Source organism: Pinus tabuliformis, chromosome 1_1 (genome assembly GCF_031772625.1).
Source record: "Pinus tabuliformis cultivar Carrire ecotype Pingquan chromosome 1_1, CPIR1, whole genome shotgun sequence".
NCBI lineage: Eukaryota > Viridiplantae > Streptophyta > Pinopsida > Pinales > Pinaceae > Pinus > Pinus tabuliformis.
This window is the reverse complement of record NC_142297.1, coordinates 543,552,913-543,572,865: the sequence shown is the minus strand read 5'-3', so window position 1 is coordinate 543,572,865 and position 19,953 is coordinate 543,552,913. Positions and strand designations below refer to the sequence as shown.

General features: G+C 39.4%; 1 protein-coding gene across 3 annotated transcripts in view; it reads right to left on the bottom strand.

The window, feature by feature from the left end:
* Positions 1–19,953, bottom strand: part of LOC149214249 (Ubiquitin-like superfamily protein) — a 179,437-nt gene that overhangs the window by 134,178 nt on the left and 25,306 nt on the right. For all 3 annotated transcript variants that reach the window (XM_089392224.1, XM_089392222.1, XM_089392223.1), the window contains exon 2: positions 8,591–8,741. In XM_089392224.1, the coding sequence (XP_089248350.1) occupies positions 8,591–8,719 (129 nt within the window). In that variant the 5' untranslated portion in view covers positions 8,720–8,741. The remainder of the gene's footprint in view (positions 1–8,590; positions 8,742–19,953) is intronic.

The following is a 19,953-nucleotide window of genomic DNA, read 5'->3' as shown; positions in this document are numbered from 1 at the left end:
AGTATCAACATCATCCAAAACACTCCTATCTCCATTGTTGATCACTCCCACAGTCCCACAACACCCCAACAGCAAATGCAAATAGGCAAATGCAAATGGACAAATGCAGCCCAATTTCAGCGGACACGTGTCCAATGATTGTGATTCTCTTTGGGCACGAATCGGACACCTTCCTTACACGAATCACAAACCTCGAACACTCACTAGTAGCAAATCGAACACATGTTAGCAAAGAATCATATTCGACACGCTGGATTCACAACAAGCTATGCCTATAGCTCATCAACATCAAACTTAGCTTCAATACCACAATTGCTCTCTTTTGCATCCTCCTTTGTATCCAAATTCCAATGTAACCTATGCATTTGTTGTGTGGAGGATGACCCTTTAAGAGTATCACCATCATCCAAAACACTCCTATCTCAATTGTCGATCACTCCCACAGTCCCACAACACCCCAACAGCAAATGCAAATGGGCAAATGCAAATCGACAAATGCAACCCAATTTCAGCGGACACGTGTCCAAAAATTGTGATTCTCTCTGAGCACAAATCGAACACCTTCCTAACACGAATCGCAAACCTCGGACACTCACTAGCAGCGAATCGAACACATGTTAGCAAAGAATCATATTCGACAGACTGGATTCACTAGACGTGGGGGAGGGGGGAGGATGAATCCAGTGGCTTAGCTTACCGAGTTGCAGTGATTCATCAAGGGTGTAGTTGATGTAGAGGGAAACACCGAGTGGCAGGGTTTCAGCAGAGACTTGGGAAGAGGATTTTGGAGAGGATTTCCACAGTTTTTCTAATGTTTGAGTGACAGGAAATAAGGAGAAATTTATCTACAAGGTGGTCGCATTCAGCTAATGTGTAGCAGGAGTAGTATTTCCACTTCCAGTTGCCAAAAGAATTGTTGGAGGAGGTGTGAGTAGCTTCAAGAGGGAGAGGGAAGCAGAACGACTTGCAGGGAAGTGATTCCGGAGGCTGTGCAAATTTTCTAGAGCCACTAGTGCGCATTTTTGGATAGGAGTGCTACTGTCAGGAGAAGTGCAAGTTGGCTAGGAGGAGGCCGAGTTGGTTTGCAGAGGAGATTTTGCATCTCTAGACAATTTTGCCGATGGAGATTATTATTAACTAGAGCTTTGCTAGTATCAGGCAAGCAGATTATTGTACTCTCAAATTGTTGAAAATTAATAATAATAAAACCCTCATCTGTTGCACTGGTTTTCCCTTCTAGGTTCTTTCAAGGACAATTGTCCAAAAGTATTAGTGTCCAATTTTATGTGTGTTCACATTATTTTCATAGTTCCAGTATTTAATTTTGTGAAGAATTGTGGTAGTGAATTTATCATTATTTGTCATAATGTTAAAAAGACAAATAAATTGCATAAGTTAGAAGATAAATATCCAATTACTGCATTTGAGGAAATTTTACAAGAAACAAGTTACTTCTTCTAGGCCGCAATGCAATGTGGAGGTTCCAGATCTTCCCCAACTCTTCCTTGGGGCACCATTCTATTTTTAATTTTCTTCATTCAGCCACAGATGTTAGGAGAGAGAGATCTAATGGACCATGACCTAGTCCCTAGATCATTTCCAATGCGACAAGTCAGACTTGGAGTTGAGGGTTTCCATGTTCTACCATACATATGTGATCTTTTACTTCTTGTTCTTTGTACAAGGGACATTTTGGTACTCTTGCTTTATATCAACATCATTGTAATTAGCGGTCCCATTGACCCACTTTCATGGTCATTTGTTTCGACATTGATATAATTATCTTATATTACTCTTATTACTCGGCCTATATTATGGCTAGATTCCTTTGGTATAATGAGGACATGTTGTTTCTTGAACTCCATAGCATAGCCCTTATTCTCCATAACCAAAAATAAAAGCAAGTTCTTTCTGAGACTTGGAAGTTTAGAACAAGTGAGACGTCATCAAAATCTAAAGAGTTATTAAACTCAACCTAGACAAGGATAGTACAAACTCCTACTACTAGATACTTGGCATCATCACCGAGCTCAACCTGTACCCGAAACTCCGCTTATCAAACTAGGAAATAATTATCAAGCTAAGGTCATATGATGATATGCCCTACTATCCACATACCATGAATTCCCAAGAACCATGTTGGTAGAAATGTAAGATACTATCTAGAAATCCTTCTTGAACTTGACAACAAACTTGTTCGTCTTAGCTTCTGCAAAGATTGCTACCTGTTTCTAGTGTCGGTTCCCTTTGCCCTTCTTATCTAAACACTATGATGTATAGTGACTATGCTTATGACAAATAGACCACTTGAATTTACACATGTTCTTTTGTCATGGCTGTGACGCTGACTCCTTACTCTTTCCCTTAACTTTATTGTGTCCTTCACCTCTACCCTTGTTTCTTTAACCAAATAGGGGTAGGTTCTCATCACCACCCTTCTTAAGGACCTTTGAATCATCCAAATCTCCTCCTAGATACAGTCATCCCACGGCCTTTAAATGTTGAGAAGGCTCCAACAAACACAAACACCTTTGACAAATGGTTTCCATAAAGCTGGGAATCCATTCAGTGACATGTTCACTAGCTCTGCGTGTACAACGTTCTCCTTGGCTACTACAAGTTGATCACGAATCTATGTGACCTTCATAAGATAATTGGTGACTAAATCTAATCTGGTAATCTCTATGGATCTAAGTTTGTTTCACAACATTATCTTTTATTTATGTTGCCACTTTGACAGAGGCCAAACAGGGCATCAGACATCTCCTTTGCAAATTTATTCTTAAATATGTGAGGGAGGATCAGATGTCCAGTATGGAGTCCATGATTATTTGCTTGGCCTTGGCCCTTTACTTCCTCCTCCTGAGATACTACAGATCTATAGGCGAAGGCAAAACATACTTGACAATTTCCCAAAGATCATCCTCTTCTAACAAGATTGTAACCCTCAGTTTCAATTAAAGAAAATTTGAGGCACCATTCAATCTAACTCCAAAAATTAATCCTTAAAAACAATATTGAAACCATCTAACTGCTAGTCCTTCCATACATGTGATTTACTAATATATATACTTGAGAATCTCAATCAAAGTAACAGTTCTGATATCATGTAAATTTTTAAAGCCTAGGTGATGATTGTTCTAATGTTCTCTCATTAAATAACTCAAAAACGGAATTTATTTATCAAAAAAATAGTTTTTGAATATTGCATCAATCACACAACATCTAAAAAAAGAACAAATAATGGCAACAATCATTAGTCGAACTTCTAAGTGATACAAAAAAACAATCATTAGCAAGAAATATGAAACAAATAATGGCAACAATTAGGCAACAACACACTGATTTTAATAAGAAAATGAAGAAAACAGAATCCACATTACAAGTTGAAAGCCCATCATCACTCCTACCAAATGATGTAATCCAGTGTACCAAGAAATTGCAGCTAGAAGATCAAGAGAATGGAAAAATAGCCAAACGTCGACAAATCAAAGAAGCGTTACAACAAGGACATAAAAATCATGTGGATATGCATTACAATGAAGTAATGGAAAAGGATGAAGAAATCTCTCGCCTCAAGGACCACGTTGAAAAATCACTTGCACAAGTGAAAAAGACTAAGGTCACAAAGAAAGAACTCAAGAAGCACTTATCAGAACAAGAAGAGGAAACCTTGCATTTAAAGAACCTTAATAAAAATTTATTAGAACAAATCAGAGATCTAAAAAATGAAAAACTCAAAAGTCAAAACATTGAAAATAAGGTTGATGAATCAAAAACCAAAGAACTTTTACGTCTGAGAAACCATAATCAAAATCTACTCACTCAAATTAAGAAACTTAAGGATGATAAGAAAGCATTAAAAGACAAGTTAGAACAATTTTCTCAAGAAGAAGTATCAAAATTTCTCATCGTAACAATCCAAGTTTAAGATAAGGGAACGAATATCGATCTAGTGAATATTATAACTCAAGAAAAATGCAAACTAGTTGAAGAAAAGACACACTTAGATGTTGCAGTTCAGATGATAGACACCCCAAGTGAAGGTTATGTAACCAACTCAACAACATCGTCACCTGAAGTAAATAATAAAAAAAATCCACACACTTAATAAGGGAAAGCCAAACCAAAAAAGTTCCCTATCGACATCCGAATCATGAGAGTAAACAACTCAACCATGCTACGTATCGAGACCATTCAGACCAAAAAACAACAAATCGATGTTACAAAGAATAGTGATGTAACCTCAATCTAGTCCCATGATGACAAGTCATTACAAAAAAATTCCAGTGATCAAAATATTCCACAGAAGCTTAATCTAGGATGGTCTGATCCCTTCTTAGTGCGACAATTTTGTTTGTCACTTAGAAGATCATATCAACTTGTATCGACGAAGATGATGGTTCCGAGACGAGAAGACATTCAAAATCAAAACAGAGATCAAGCCTTTTTCATCGACAAGCTTTGAGGACAAAGTTTTTTGAGGAGGAAGGAAATGTTATGAATAAACATATAAGAAATAATGTAAAATAATGTAAATGATAATAATCATAAATAATGATTAGTTAATTAGTAATTAGGTTGAAGAGTCATGTCTAAATGACACATGACTCTCAATGAAGAGACACCTACTTGATATATTAGCAAGCCTCTCGCTCTCATTATATCATCAATCTTATTCATACATTTTAATATATAATATTTGTATCCTCATGGATAAATTTATATTCCATGTCTTCTGAAGAAGGAACTTTGTTCGCTTCACACACCTTCAATCATCAAAGCCTGAACTGTCTTGGAGAAGTGCCTACTCACAGAGATCACAAGCAACGATCGGAACTCCTTAGGACTTGGGCTCGGAAGGTTAATCGGCAGCTGAATGGAATATACAACACATAGGAGCTAGGTCTGGGCGGTATAAAATTGATACCAAGACAGAACAAACTTGTTTAGTCCAAGAATTTAACTGATGGTAAATACACCGTGATACTTGCAAATGTACCGTGGACATGACTTGCAAACTGGACCAGCCTGTTGGTGGAAGAGCATATAGAAAATAAAGGCCCCTCCAAAAATAATTTATTCTTTTGGTTGGCTCTCCAAAAAAGAGTCCCACCTTTGGAAGTGCTCCAAAAGAGAGCTTCGGATGGACCTGGCAAATATTTCCTTCATAAAGAACACAGTGAATGTATAGCTCCCCTTCTTGTTTCTTGTCAATTTACTACATAGGAATGGTTTGTTGCAAAAGCAATGGTTATGGGTATAGGAGAGTGGGGTCGAAAGTCTTTCACTAAATCTTTTAAATCCTTGTGGATGGGCTTTCAGGTCAAGTACAAGAGAGTTTTCCCACGTTAGCTGGACCTTATGACTAACAAGAAATAATGCTCTGTTTCAGGATAAAGTGCCTAACGTTCTCCAGGTATATCAAAGAGTCATATACTTTCTTTGGGGAACTAACAGTCAAGTGAGGTAAAAGTATCTATGGTTCCATGGTGATTGTTGAGGACATGGCATGGGGTTTCTTCATGGGGCTTCCCAGGCTAATCCTGGTTTGTGTGGTCCAGGTAGTGTCATCTAAATGAAACTCGTTATTAGACCTTCCACACAGCATTGTATGCTCTGGCAGCTCTGCTGATAATTTCTATAGAAGTGGATATTGAGTGCATACAAGTTTTCAGTGACTCACACCTCATTACAGATTGGATGGTTGGAAGCCAGTCAGAAGTCCAATCTCAACATTTCAGCAGAGATAAACATTCTCCATACAATCGAGGTTTATAAAAGTGGAATTTCTTTTTCTTTTTTTTCTTTTTTTTTTTTTTTTTTCCTTTTTTTTTTTTTTTCTTTTTTTTTTTTTTTTTCTTTCTGAATTTGTCTACACCTATATTGATACAAAAATATTTTTACAAAGAGGCAGTGGCCTCAAGAAGTCTAGCCCAGAGATGCGGCATGCTCACATTACATAGCTGAACACTGACCAAAAAGACTCGTTGAAGACTGACCAGAAGAGCATATAGGACCATGACTAGTTCATAGAAACAGAATACGCCAATATTGAAACTAAAGACTGACCAGAGGTAATTCAAAGACCAAAACAGGTTGACTGGGCCCATACAAATAAACAGGGAAGCGCTGCCCAATTCAAAACTGAAATCTAACCCATTAAACAACTGTAACCGTAACTGAGACCCAAAGACACAATTAGAAGAATGTCGCCCACGCAGGGAAACCAGCAATTTAACTTTAGAAAAAAGCTCTGAGCATGAGAATTGTAGAGCATATAATGACTATAAAACAGGAGGGAATTGAGCACCTTCGAGCAACAGAGAATCAAAAACCATTGAACGCAGACCTGATTAAGCTTCATGAGAGGTGGAAGGCGACTCTTCAACGATGCGACACCCATATTTGTAGGGATCTTCATCCTCAGAGGGATGGCCCTCTTTGCCTAAAGAACCGCCACCAGTAGGGACGCTCGGACCAGCTTGAATGTTCATGTCCCCTTTTGCAGTGTCACCAGGATCCTTACTCTGCTTGTTGTCAATCTGAGAAGTGCCATGCTTATCTTCTGCCCTCGTCTCCAGAGTCACCCCTGGTGTCACAGCAACCAGACCAGAAGTATCCTCTTGAAGCTCAATGGTGACTGAAGCTATGAAGGAGAAATTATTGAGTGTACAGGGGAACTGAAAACGAGCGGTGTGAGATTGAGAATTATGAGAGCGCGCTGCTGAATTATGCTGCCCTCGACCCCGTCCACGACCACTCCTGGTAACGGGATAGCGATCAAAGCAGAAGTCTGAGGAATAAGACGAGGAGTCCGAAGTAGAGGAGGAGGGCTGGCGGATAACTCGCCCACGGGAACTTCCCCTCCTGCAGCGCATTCTCTGGCGCAATCTAGGCATAATGAAAAGAGCAGGAGGTGCTGAACAGGCAGCAGTACTGTGAAGGCAGGGGGGGACTGAAAGGGGCCTAGCTTCAGCTCGCAGAGGAGCACTGGGAAAGACTGAGGACGAGCGACAACTGAATTTGCAGAATGGGCTTTGTGAAACATGAAATCCCGGCGATAAATCAACACAACATTCCAGAGCACAACGCTTGGGCTGGTCCGAGATCAAGGCTCTGCGGCAGCAAGGGAACAACACGAGCGCAGGGGAGGAGCATGAATGAATTCTTGGAGGGGCGCCATGACAGATGAACTTGCAAGCTGGTGTGGAGGGACGAGCTGCATTAACGCAGCATTGAAGATGTTAGCAGAAGACTTAAACACTGGCATCACGCGAGGCCGGATGGCGGTGGTAATAAGCCACGCGCCAACCCACCAAACCACCCATGTACAGAACGCAATGTTACACACCCGCATCTGGGATATAAAAGTCGAAGTTACTTAATACCCCCCTCAAGGCTTTTTTAAGCTCATTTCCTCCCCACAGAAATCTGGCTATGATGTAATTTTGTCTTCCGTGGCTTTTTAATTAGTGCTGGACGGATATGTCTCTGTCTTGAAAGGTACTTTCTGGCCAAGTTAGCATGCTGGTGCTTGTTGCTTTTGAGTTACAGGGATAGATATCCTTGAAAGTTGTTTTGCTCTAAAACATTAAGTTCTAAACAATATTACGTTGATGTGGAGTGCTCAGTGTAGTGTGTACTTTTCATTCAATGAAATAACAATATTACGCTTTCTTATTTTGAAGAAAAATATACATCTGTTCACTCTTAAGAAGAACTCAGAATACGGACATCCAAATGTTAGGCATCCCAACATATTAGCATGCTGGTGCTTGCTGCTTTTGAGTTACAGGGATAAATAACCTTGAAAGTTATGTTCTCTAAAACATTAAGAGCTAAACAATATTATGTTGATGTGGAGTGTAGTATGTACTTTTCATTCAATGAAATAACAATATTATGCTTTCTTATTTTGAAGAAAAATATACATCTTTTCACGAAGAACTCAGAATATGGACATCCAAATGTTAGGCATCCCAACATATTAGCATGCTGGTGCTTGTTGCTTTTGAGTTACAAGGATAGATATCCTTTAAAGTTGTTTTGCTCTAAAACGTTAAGTTCTAAACAATATTACGTTGATGCAGAGAGTAGTATGTAATTTTCATCCAAGGAAATAACAATTACGCTTTCTTATTTTGAAGAAAAATATACATCTTCTTACTCTTAAGAACTCAGAATATGGACATCCAAATGTTAGGCATCCCAACATGTTAGCGTATATGCATACACAATTCATGCCCACTGGAAAAGGATGTCTTGTGAACATGCCTTGTTAAAAGTCCAAAACATTTTGCCAGAAATAAGGGAAAAAATTGACAAGTTGTCATAGAAATGCAACCAATACATAAAATATAGAATTTTGAATAAGAAGAAATGACCAAAATCCCAAGAAACACTAAAATGGTAGATCTAGAACATCTAAAACATTCTTTAACTAAAATCAACGGCCTCTAAGAAGAAGCTTTGAACTAACATTTCAGCTTTTAGTGAGTAAAAGAAATTACTGAAAAAAACATTGCTATTCTGCTCAGATACTATCCTGCAGTAAATAACACTAATACAGATGAGAATAGTTGTTTACGTGTTTGTTAACTCGGAAAGTGTAAAGTTGTGAATCCAATGTCTTTATCTTAATCTCAACAGTTGCATCAGAACTTTCACCAGCATCTCTACCAGTGATGGCAGTTTCCTTAGCAGTATTGTCTGCCATCCTGCTAGGCCAGCCAACAATCCTGAATCAAATAACATATATACCAGATCAGAAACAAATCCCCCAAAATGCCTGTTCACACCACAAATTTTATAATGCATATACTCTAAATTTCTCTAAATATAAAGATGTCTTGAAATCATAGTTTTATGAACCGGAACTGGGTTTTGAACCATATTAAAAAAAATACATAATTTAATTTATCATGAAAAAAATATATATATTTTTAAGATTTCAAACCAAGATTCCAACACATTAGAGACCTGATATGCTAAGTTACTTGGATTTGTATACAGATCCAGATTCAGATACAGATCCATCAATTTTTTGAAAAGCCAGGATCCAGAAATGGTAGGTAAATGGTAAGTACAAACAGTATAAATATATTTTTATAAATTTTAAAAACAAAAAACATATATACAAATATTTTCATATAACTTATATATATATATATACATACAAATTTTTGAATATATATATATAAAATAAAAATTAATATATTAGGTTAATAATCTTATAATTAATATACTATTAGTCTATAAGTATATAACATTAATTATTCTATATTTTGAAGCTATCTATATTGAATATTCATAAGATAAAGTTAACTATATTTAATATTTAAAGTTGATATATTTAACAGCATATGCATTAAAATTTATAATAGTGGTCAACTGTTGGAAAAAACTTGGTGGCCGAGGAATCCATTTCTTCATGGACCACGAACACACAAGACAGGAGGAGTAATGTTTGCACCCACTGAGCAAAGCAAAGGTTGGGGAGGGAAGTGACCCAGGAATCTATTTCTTCACAGACCACAAAGACACAAGATGGGCAACATAGTGTTTGGACACACTGAGCAAAGCAACAGTTAGTTAGTGAAGCAAATGAGCAATGGGAAGTGAAGGGCTTTATAAATATCCTTGACAAACAATTGCACTCCTTTCGTAGGAGACCCACCTTTTCCCTAAGGGACAGAAACTCAATTTTGATTAAGTCCTCGAATTAATGTACATGATAATTCAGAACGTCATAATTCTCTCATCACACATCACACTAATTAACCACTCGCAATGAGTGTCAGTTCAAAATGAAAATGTGAGCAAGTGTTGACCAGCACAAGTTTCAAACGAACTAAGGACCACTGTGGATTTAATACCATGTCATCAACCCAGGTGTATTGTTCCCTTCCTGCCTTAGGTGCTCAACAAAATTAAAATCCAAAGCCGCACAAGGCACCAAAAATCATATACAGGTTGATGCAATCTTATAATATTCTATTATAGCTATGTTGACTTCGCTATTTGGAATTATCATCCGTACAAATCCTAGTGGTTGTCGCTTCGCTTGCACACCTAGGTTAGCGTGGGAAAAATCTTCAACCCCACAAGGTGTGACTTGGTGGTAAACTAAAAGATGGGGTTGTCACCTATTCCCAACTCTCTCCATTAAATCTCTCTCCTAGCTAAAGCTAAGGGGGGTGGTCCCTAAATGAAGTTTAAATGAAATGTGAATTTTCTAAGAGACTAAGGTGAAGGAAAGACTTGTCAGAGATAACTTGATTCCAAAGATATGAGGAAGTAAATAAACATACATGAGCAATATTCAAAGACTCACTTAAAGATAAAGAACATAGACTAGTGCTTTAAACAAATAGTTGCTCAAGATAAATGACAAATACTTGACCAAATGGAAAGTCAAAAGATCATGACAAGTAATCCTGCAAAATGGCAAATGTTAGATAAAATATCAAATATCACTTGCAAGATACAAATTGTACTTGTAAATAAATGTTCGAGTAAAAGATGATATCATTCAATGATCATAAACATAAACATCATGCATATGTAATAGGAATTTGGCAAGTAAAGTAAAATGGTAAGATGAAAATCGACACCACTTGTTAGATGCTACTTTTAAAGAACAACTTGAACTTGCGAATGAAATTCAATTGATGCCAAGTATTACTTGCAAAAGTAAATATGCATATCCTACTTGACGCCTCTCTGAAGCGCTGCATTGCTCCCACCTTGGCGATTTCAAACTCTGAGTGCGCCTTCTTGCCTAGGCTCCCAGGGATAGTTGCCTTCGACTAGACTGCGATGGCCCATACGGAGCCTCCTCCTGTGGGTGCATCAATTCCTGCCTTAACTCCTGAAACTACAGCTCAGCTGGGAGAAAATGCAGAAGCTTTTGCCTTTGATCTCCTCCCTTGGACCATCACGACCTAGGCCGTCAATATCAAAGTTTGTTAAGAAGATCGATGAAATACCTGAAATAATCCTCCCTCCCTCCCTTGCTCGTCGCGCAACTCTGTCTCTCTCTGAACGAGGATTGGTTGGACAGTTTACTGGACTTTGGCCCTCCCCCCGATCGGTTCTCAAATGGGTGGAAAGAAACTGGGCCTCCTCTATCATGGGGAAAATCTCCATCAAGTTTTGTGGAAGAGGCTATTTCACCTTCCACTTCGAAACGAAAGAGGACAGAGACTTAATCTTTAGAAATGGACCATATTTCATGGATTCAAGAGGGCTCTATCTCAATAGATGGACTCTGGACTTCGATCCAAAGTTGGATGTGCCAAATGCAGTGCCAGTGTGGGTGAGGCTTCCCCATCTTCCTCTACACTGCTGGGGAGATGAATATGTTAAAGCAATAGGAAACGCAGTGGGGAAATATATCGACATAAGTGAGCCAAAGGAAAACATGCATGCTTGCGCGAGAATATGTGTGGAAGTAGACCTGGGGAAAGGACTACCAGAAGCAGTCAAGATCAAATTTGATAGCTAGGTTCACATTCAACAGCTAGATTATGAACAAATTTCGTTCAAATGCAAGGTATGTCATGAATATGGTCATTTTGCTAATAGATGTGCTAAAAAACAGGAACCAGAAGAAATAGAAAACCAGGAACCAAAATGGGAGCAAGTCAAGAAGAAAAAGTTTGCATCCAAATCCTCTTTCCATCCTTCTTCTGTCTCCATTCTCCCCTCTTCGACCCTTCCTCACCTCTCCCCTTCCTCCTCGGCTCCTTTGCCTATTCCTTCCAAAGATCCCCCCTCTCCTTCCTCGTCTTTACCTCCTTCTTCTATCCCCCCGCCTCTTCGAATCTTTTGGCTTCTAACCCCTTTGGCTCTCTTGGGGACCCTGATCTTCCTTCCTCCCCTCCTCTCCTTCCCTTCCCTGCTAATCCCTCCCCTTCCTCTTCCATTCTCTCTCATAGCCCTCCTCACTCTACTTTCGACCGAATAATCACTTGAACCCTCTCCAAAGATCTACTCTCCTCCCTCGACCACCCTAAAAGGGTAGGCAGAAAATCCAATAAAGAAATCAAAGATGAAGCTGCAGCAAAGGAAATCGCTTTGGGCACCCAACAACCACTGGACACTTATCTAGAAAAAATCAAGGAGAAAAACACTCATCCCATCAGAGGGAAAGGTCCCTCTACCCACAATTCTAAGCGATAATGAATATAGTCTCCTGGAACTGCAAAGGAATGGGAAGTATGCCAAAAATCAAGGCAATGAAAGACTTAATAACATTAGAGATCCCTGATATTTTTATGATCAAGAGACAAAGTTAAATGATAAGGAAATGGAAACAATGACCCAAAAAATAAAATACTACCAAGGAACATCAATTCCAACGAACAGATCTTCAAGAGATATTTGTAAATTATGGAAAACAGAGAATTGGGATTTGATTCAACAAAAAAAGAGTTGCATTAGATAAAAATAAATCTAAAAAACAAAAATTCAAAAGAGATATATTGCATTGTTAATATTTATGCCCCAAATCACTACAGGGATAAGGAAGTCTGTTGGACCACCTTAAAAAATCACCTTTTGCAGGTCCAAAACAGAGGCATAATAATAGGAGGGGATCTCAACTTGGTATTGAATGCAGAGGAGAAGTTTGGTGGGAAATATAATGTTGATCCATCAAGGGAAATGGTAGAATCTATTATGGAAACTTGCAAATTAATGGACATGCCTCCTAGCAATGGGAAGTATACATGGAGCAACAAAAGAGTTGGTAAAAATAATATAAAGGAAAAGTTGGACAGATTTCTAATCCAAGACAAAATAGCCACCTCCTTCAGTGAAATAAAATCCAAAATCATTCACAACATAGCATCGGATCACAAACCGGTGGCACTTTCACTTGGGTCGTTAGAGAACTTTGGCCCTGTTCCTTTTAGATTCAGTTCCATCTGGAATGACAATGAAGAAGTTAAAAAAATTATTGCAGAAGTATGGGCAAATCAAATTATAGGCTCTCCTAGTTATGTCTGGGAATCTAAACTTAAAGCATTGAGGAAAGAGTTGAAACATTGGGCAAGGAGAAAACAATTAGAAACACAAAAAAGAAAGCTAGAAAAAATAGAGAGAATTCAAGTGGAGAAAGAGAAGCAAGAGGAAACAAAGGAGAGTATGGCAGGAAAAGCAAGCGTATTGGGAATTGTATAGGAAAAACAGAATGGAAGAAGAAGAGTGGAGACTAAAGTCCCGAAGCCTATGGCTCAAAGCAGGAGACAATAATACAGTTTTTTTCCATAATACTGCTAGGATAAGGAGAATACAAAATCAAATAGACAGTATTAAGGATAATGAAGGCAAAGAAGTGAGAGGACAAGAGGAAATAAAGAAGGAGGACTTTAGATATTACAAAAATTTGTTATCATCCTCAACAACAAATAATGAGTATGAAGAATTTTTACAGCATACCCCAAAAAAATCAGCGATGGAGAAAACAACGAATATACAAAAGAAGTCGAAGAAAAGGAAGTGGATGTTGTCATTTGGGATTTACATCCGGATAAGGCCCCAAGCCCAAATGGGTTCCCTATCTCCTTCTATAAATATAACTGGAGTATCATCAAAAAAAGATTTGTTAAGAATGATCAGAAATGTTTTTGGGAAATTCAAGATAGGAGGATTCACAAATTCCTCTTTCCTCAATCTAGTTCCAAAAGTAGAGAAATTTCAACCCCCACTCCGGTTATCAGTTTTCCTTATCACTCCATGAATTTAGTTTTAAATCCAAGCATGATAAAAATTCTAAAATCTGGAAATGATAATATTTTTCTGAAAACACAAATTTAGAGATTTCACAACAGCTGAAATTGCAGAAATAAAACATAGCGAAATTATGACAGCCATACATAGAAAATAACACAGTGATTTTTGGTCAATGTGACCCTGGAAAAACCCCCTACAACTCTTGGGGAAAACCAATTTGAGAGCACTTCTTTATTTCTGAAAATGCTTTTATATAGAAACTGAAATACACAATAAAAATTCCAACAACCACAAATTACAGCTTATCTCGATTTCCGTGCTTAAACTCCACCTCAAAAATCGTGCCAATTAGCAAACAACCAAAATAGAAATTTTACAACAATAAAACAGCATTAAATGTTCTACAGTCAACCTCGAAAAATGTGCCCAAAACTTGTTGTCCCTCTTCTTCGATTTCTGTGCCTTTCTCCTGCTGTACGGTTTTTCCTTTGGATGCATGCCAATAAATGTTGCTGCCCAAATTTGCTGAAATGTCTTCTTGCTGCTCTCCTTCACTTCCTCACTGCTCAGAAATTTTCTCCTTGCTCTCTCTTCTCTTTCTCTCAAATGCTCATGAAAGAATGAATTGATTTTTTCCTCCTCTTTTCCTTTTATTCTCTAAATGACTTTTTGGGTTACCCTAAGATCTAATGACTGAGATTCATTTAAATCTAAGGATGAGAATAAATATGCATTTAATTCTCACTTTCTATTTTTTAACTCACCCACTTAAATAAAGACCCACTTAGCCTTTTATTTCCATAGTCACTTTTTCACTTTCTAATTCTTCATTCACTTTAATAAAGTCACCTTTAAATTAGAATGTAACTTTACCACTTATAAAGTCACTTTAGGAGAAAACTAAAAAATAAATTTGGACACTTTTCCCTAGGCCAAAGATCAAAACCTTAGGGAACCACTTGTCCTCTAGTACCCAAATTTTAACACTCCCTCTTACCGAGAAAAGTCTTCCTCACCACTCCCATCTTGTCTTTGAAGTATACATGCTTGCCCCGTGGTAAGGCTTTGGTGAAAATGTCCGCTACCTGCTCATTTGTGGAAGTGTACTCAAGCTTGACAGCTCTGTTTTGGACATGGTCTCTAATGCAGTGATACTTGATCTCAATATGCTTTGACCTGTCATGAAAAACTGGATTCTTCGTGAGTTTTATGCAACTCTTATTATCACAATAAATTACTGAAGGTCTCAATGCCTGACCAAATAGACCAAACAACATCTTGCGAAGCCATATGGCCTCACAACTAGCCAAACTAGCAGCCATATACTCTACCTCAGCTGAACTCAATGCAACTGACTGTTGTTTCCGGCTGATCCACAACACAACTACCAAACCCAACCCAAAACAACACCCGGAAGTACTCTTCCTATCTGAAGCACAACCTGCCCAATCTGAATCCGTGTACCCTGCTTGTCTCACTCCATCACCCTGTCTATAATCCAGACCAAAATCCATTGTCCCCTGCAAGTAACCAAAAATGTTTTTTGCAGCCACCCCATGCACTCTCTTGGGCTCACACATGAACTGACTCATAGTGTTAACTGCAAAACATATATTTGGTCGAGCGTTGACCAAATAAATCAAACAACCAATCAAATGTCTGTATAGAGTAAGATCCACCAACTCGGAATCAGAAGCGTGAAGCTTCTTCCAGATAGTGATCATAGGTGTAAACATGGGTTTGCAGTCCTCCATGTGAAATCTACTAAGAATATCCACATTGCACTTCCCTTGTCCCAGGAAGAAATGCCCCTCCTCCTACCACACCTCCAATCCTAGAAAATAATGCATCAAGCCAATATCCTTCATCTCAAACTCTGAAGCAAGATCTCTCTTGTAGCCCTCAATGAGTCTCTCTGCACCAGTGATGATCAAGTCATCAACATACAACACCAGAATGAGAGGCTCCTCACCCACCACAATGAAGTATAGGTTCGGATCAGCGTCACTCTTTGTGAAACCCAACTACTGCAAGTATGTAACAATCCTCGAGTACCAAGCTCTAGGAGCTTGCTTCAAGCCATAAAGTGCCTTTTTCAATCTACATACATGGGATTCCTTCCCATGCACCTCAAAGCCCTGCAACTGCCCAATATAAACCCCCTCCTGAATGAAGCCATTGAGGAATGCGGTCTTCACATCCATCTGGCGGATCTTCCAACCCATCTCTACTGCAATCAATATAATGGAGCGAATAGATGTATACCGAGCTACGGGAGCGAAGGTCTCCTCATAGTCAACTCCCTCAACCTGTGAAAACCCTATCGCCACAAATCGAGCCTTGAACTTCTCGATGCTACCAGTTGAGGCATGCTTTATCTTGTAGAGCCATCTGGAAGTAACAACCGATTTCCCTTCAGGCCTCAACACTACCTCCCAAACAACGTTCTTCATAATAGAAGAATACTCCTCCATCATGGCCTCCCTCCAAACCTGCTGGCTAGTTGCCTCTTCATAACTAGAAGGCTCGGAGTCAACAATGCTTGTTACCAATGCCATGTAACTACAAAACTGCTCACGTGGTTTACTCTCTCTAACCTGTCCCTTTGGCCCAGTAGCTGATGTGGCCTTATGCAAGGTATCTAGAAGCCACTTGGGTTTCCTCTTCCCTGAGCATATTTCTCCCACCGGAGTGAAAGAATCCTCATCATCATCAGAAGCCTAAACTCCTGCAGGCCTGCCAACTAACCTCATGCTAAAGTACCGTGCGAATTGTCCATTAGTGGACTACCTTGTGAATTGCTCTGTGGACTGCCCTGCATGCTGCCTGAAGAACCACCCACCTGACTCTGAGAGCCACTGCTCACTGATGGACCTGACACTGTAATCGTTGTACCTCCTGATCCATGACCACTGGATCCTTGTCACTGGCTCAATTGCTCCTGAGAGTCAGGTGACACTGGATACTCAAACTCCCGTGACGTCCTGAATGCTCTCTCCTCCTCGAACTTCACATCCCGCCTGACAACCACTTTCCTCTGCGCAGGAATATAAATCTGATAAGCTTTCGAGGTCTCGTTATAACCCACAAAGATGCCCTTGTTTGCAGTGGGCTCTAGCTTGGTCCTGTTCTCCTTAGGGACATAGGAATATGTAAGGCACCCAAAGATACGAAATTGCCCAACATCAGGCTTCTTCCCAAAAAAATCCTCCTACAGAGTCACATTCCCCAAGGCACGATGTCTACAAGTACACAGCAGTGTTGCAGGCCTCTGCCCACAAAAATAAAGGTAACCCCTGATCATGAAGCATGGCTTTGGCAGCCCCTGCAATGGATATGTTCTTCCTCTCTGCAACCCCATTCCGCTGGGGGTAGTATGGAACTGTGAACTCCCTGCTAATGCCTACCTCAACACAAAAATCAACAAACTCACCGAGGGTATACTCCCCTCCATTGTCTGACTTAAGGACTTTGATATTCCTAACTGTCTAGGTCTCCACAAGAGCTTTGAACTCTTGAAACCGCTTGAAGACCTCACTCTTGGTCTTCAAGAAATAAATCCAGGTCTTCTTGGAGTGGTCATCAATGAATAAAACATAGTACTCATAGCCACTCAAGGATACATGAGACATCCGATCACTCACATCGATATGAATCAAGTCAAGGATCTCGATCGCTCAAATGTCACTGCTGGGAAAAGGGGATCTAGAAAACTTCCCCATAGCACATCCTATGCATACATCAAGGTGATCATAATTGAAATCTGGCACACCAGTGGTGATCTCCAACAATGTACTCAAGGCCCCATGATACATATGCCCCATCCTGCTGTGCCAAATCTCACACAACTCTGAACTGCTAGATCCGCTATCGGTCCTGTCTCGGGTGCTGCTACTCAATGCCATCAGGGGATGGAATGAGAACTTGTACACCTTGGCATGGCGCACACCAATCTCTCTAGCTGAAGAAACTAGAGTTCCCCTAGGATATATAAGCACCTGCCCTCTCCTAAACAACACATCATACCCTCTATCCTCAAGTGCTGAGACGGATATCAGGTTCTTCATTCCAGGCACATATAGAACATCTGACACTTTCAAGGGAGGTTTGGGTCCCCTATCAAATGTCAATGTCCCCACACCGATTGCTCTAACAATGTTGTCATCACCAAGTACTACCTCCATATCAGTATCACCCTCTGAAAGCTCTAAGAAGTACTCTCTGACTCCTGTCATGTGGCGAGAAGCACCACTGTCAACATACAGAATGCTAGAAGATGCTTTGCTAGTAGTGGGGAAGACACACTCCCTTCGAACCTGTATGGCAAGTGATCCTGCACTGGTGGCCTCACAAGCTATGAACCCAAACTCCTGATCCAATCTCTCAGAGAAGCTCTCTATCTCTGCAGAAGTTGCCATGGGTTTGTCTTTCCCTTTCTTGTTCTTTTTGTCCAGACACACAATAGCATAGTGTCCCAACTTTTGAAAATTCCAATATTTGACTTTGGAATAGTCCTTCTCCTTGTTTTGCTGCTTGCCTTTACCTTTGCTTTTGCCTCCACTGTTGGAAGCTTGCTTCTTTGCTCTGCCCTTCTTGCCTCTTGCTAACAATGCCACAGTGTCATCCTCCTCCACTTGTTTGGCTGCCCCAAGATGTTTCTTTCTTATCTCATTTTGAATGCAATCATCCCACAACCTCTCCCAATTGGGAAGGTTTTCCCGTGCAACAATGCCATCCACAAAATTCTCCCAAGTCTACCATTCAAAGCAATTCTCACCAACTCAATGGGTGCAATGATCTCACCTACGGCTGCCAACTCATCTCTCACTGAAGTGATCTTTGTGAGGTATGTTGTAGCACTGTCAGTCTTAGCCATTTTAATGGCCTTCAATTTCTCCTTTAGGACCATTTTTCTATTTTCATTTGAGCTCTGGTAAACATTGGTTAAGGATGTCCACATCTCATGTGCATAATCCTTTCCTCTCACATGAGGAATGACATGGTCTTTGATTCCTTCCAGAATCAATCTTTTTGCCTTAGAATTCTTTTTGTTAAACTCTGGCAACTGTACAAGGTCAACAAGTACTGCTATTGGGTTCTGTGTGTTATTTACCATAATGTCGAGACTTCTGCTTCCTCAAAGATGCTCTGGATTCTCTCCTTCCATGCACTATAGTTGTTCTGCCCATCCAACCTGTCTTCAACTCTCAAACCCAAAGACATGTTTCACTATCCTATCAAACTGAAATTTTCAAATCTGTGGTAAAGGTCTCTGTTTTCTGTGTAAAAATCAGCTCGCTATAATTTTCACTTTGCTGTCCCATACTGCACTTTTCAGCCAACCAAGCTCTGATACCATGAAGAAATTTCAACCCCCACTCCGGTTATCAATTTTCCTTATCACTCCATGCATTTAGTTTTAAATCCAAGCATGATAAAAATTCTAAAATCTAGAAATGATTATATTTTTCTGAAACACACAAATTAGAGATTTCACAACTGTTGAAATTGCAAAAATAAAACACAGCAAAATTATGACAGCCACACACAGAAAATAATACAGTGATTTTCGGTCAATGTGACCTTGGAAAAACCCCCTACAACTCTTGGGGAAAACTAGTTTGAGAGCTCTTCTTTATTTCTGAAAATGCTTTTACAGAGAAACTGAAATACACAGTAAAAATTCCAGCAACCACAAATTACAACTTATCTCGATTTTCGTGCTTGAACTCCACCTCAAAAATTGTGCCAATCAGCAAACAACCAAAATAGAAATTTTACAACAATAAAACAGCATTAAATGTTCTACGGCCAACCTTCAAAAATGTGCCCAAAACTTGTTGTCCCTCTTCCTTGATTTTTATGCCTTTCTCCTGCTGTACGATTTTTCCTTGGGATGCGTGCCAATAAATGTTGCTGCCCAGATTTGCTGAAATGTCTTTTTGTTGCTCTCCTTCACTTCCTCACTGCTCAAAAATTTTCTCCTTGCTCTCTCTTCTCTTTCTCTCAAATGCTCATGAAAGAATGAATTGATCTTTTCCTCTTCTCTTTTCCTTTTATTCTCTAAATGACCTTTTGGGTTACCCTAAGATCTAATGGCTGAGATTCATTTAGATCTAGGGATGAGAATAAATGTGCATTTTTCTCACTTTATATTTTTTTACTCACCCACTTAGCCTTTTATTTCCATAGTCACTTTTTCAATTTCTAATT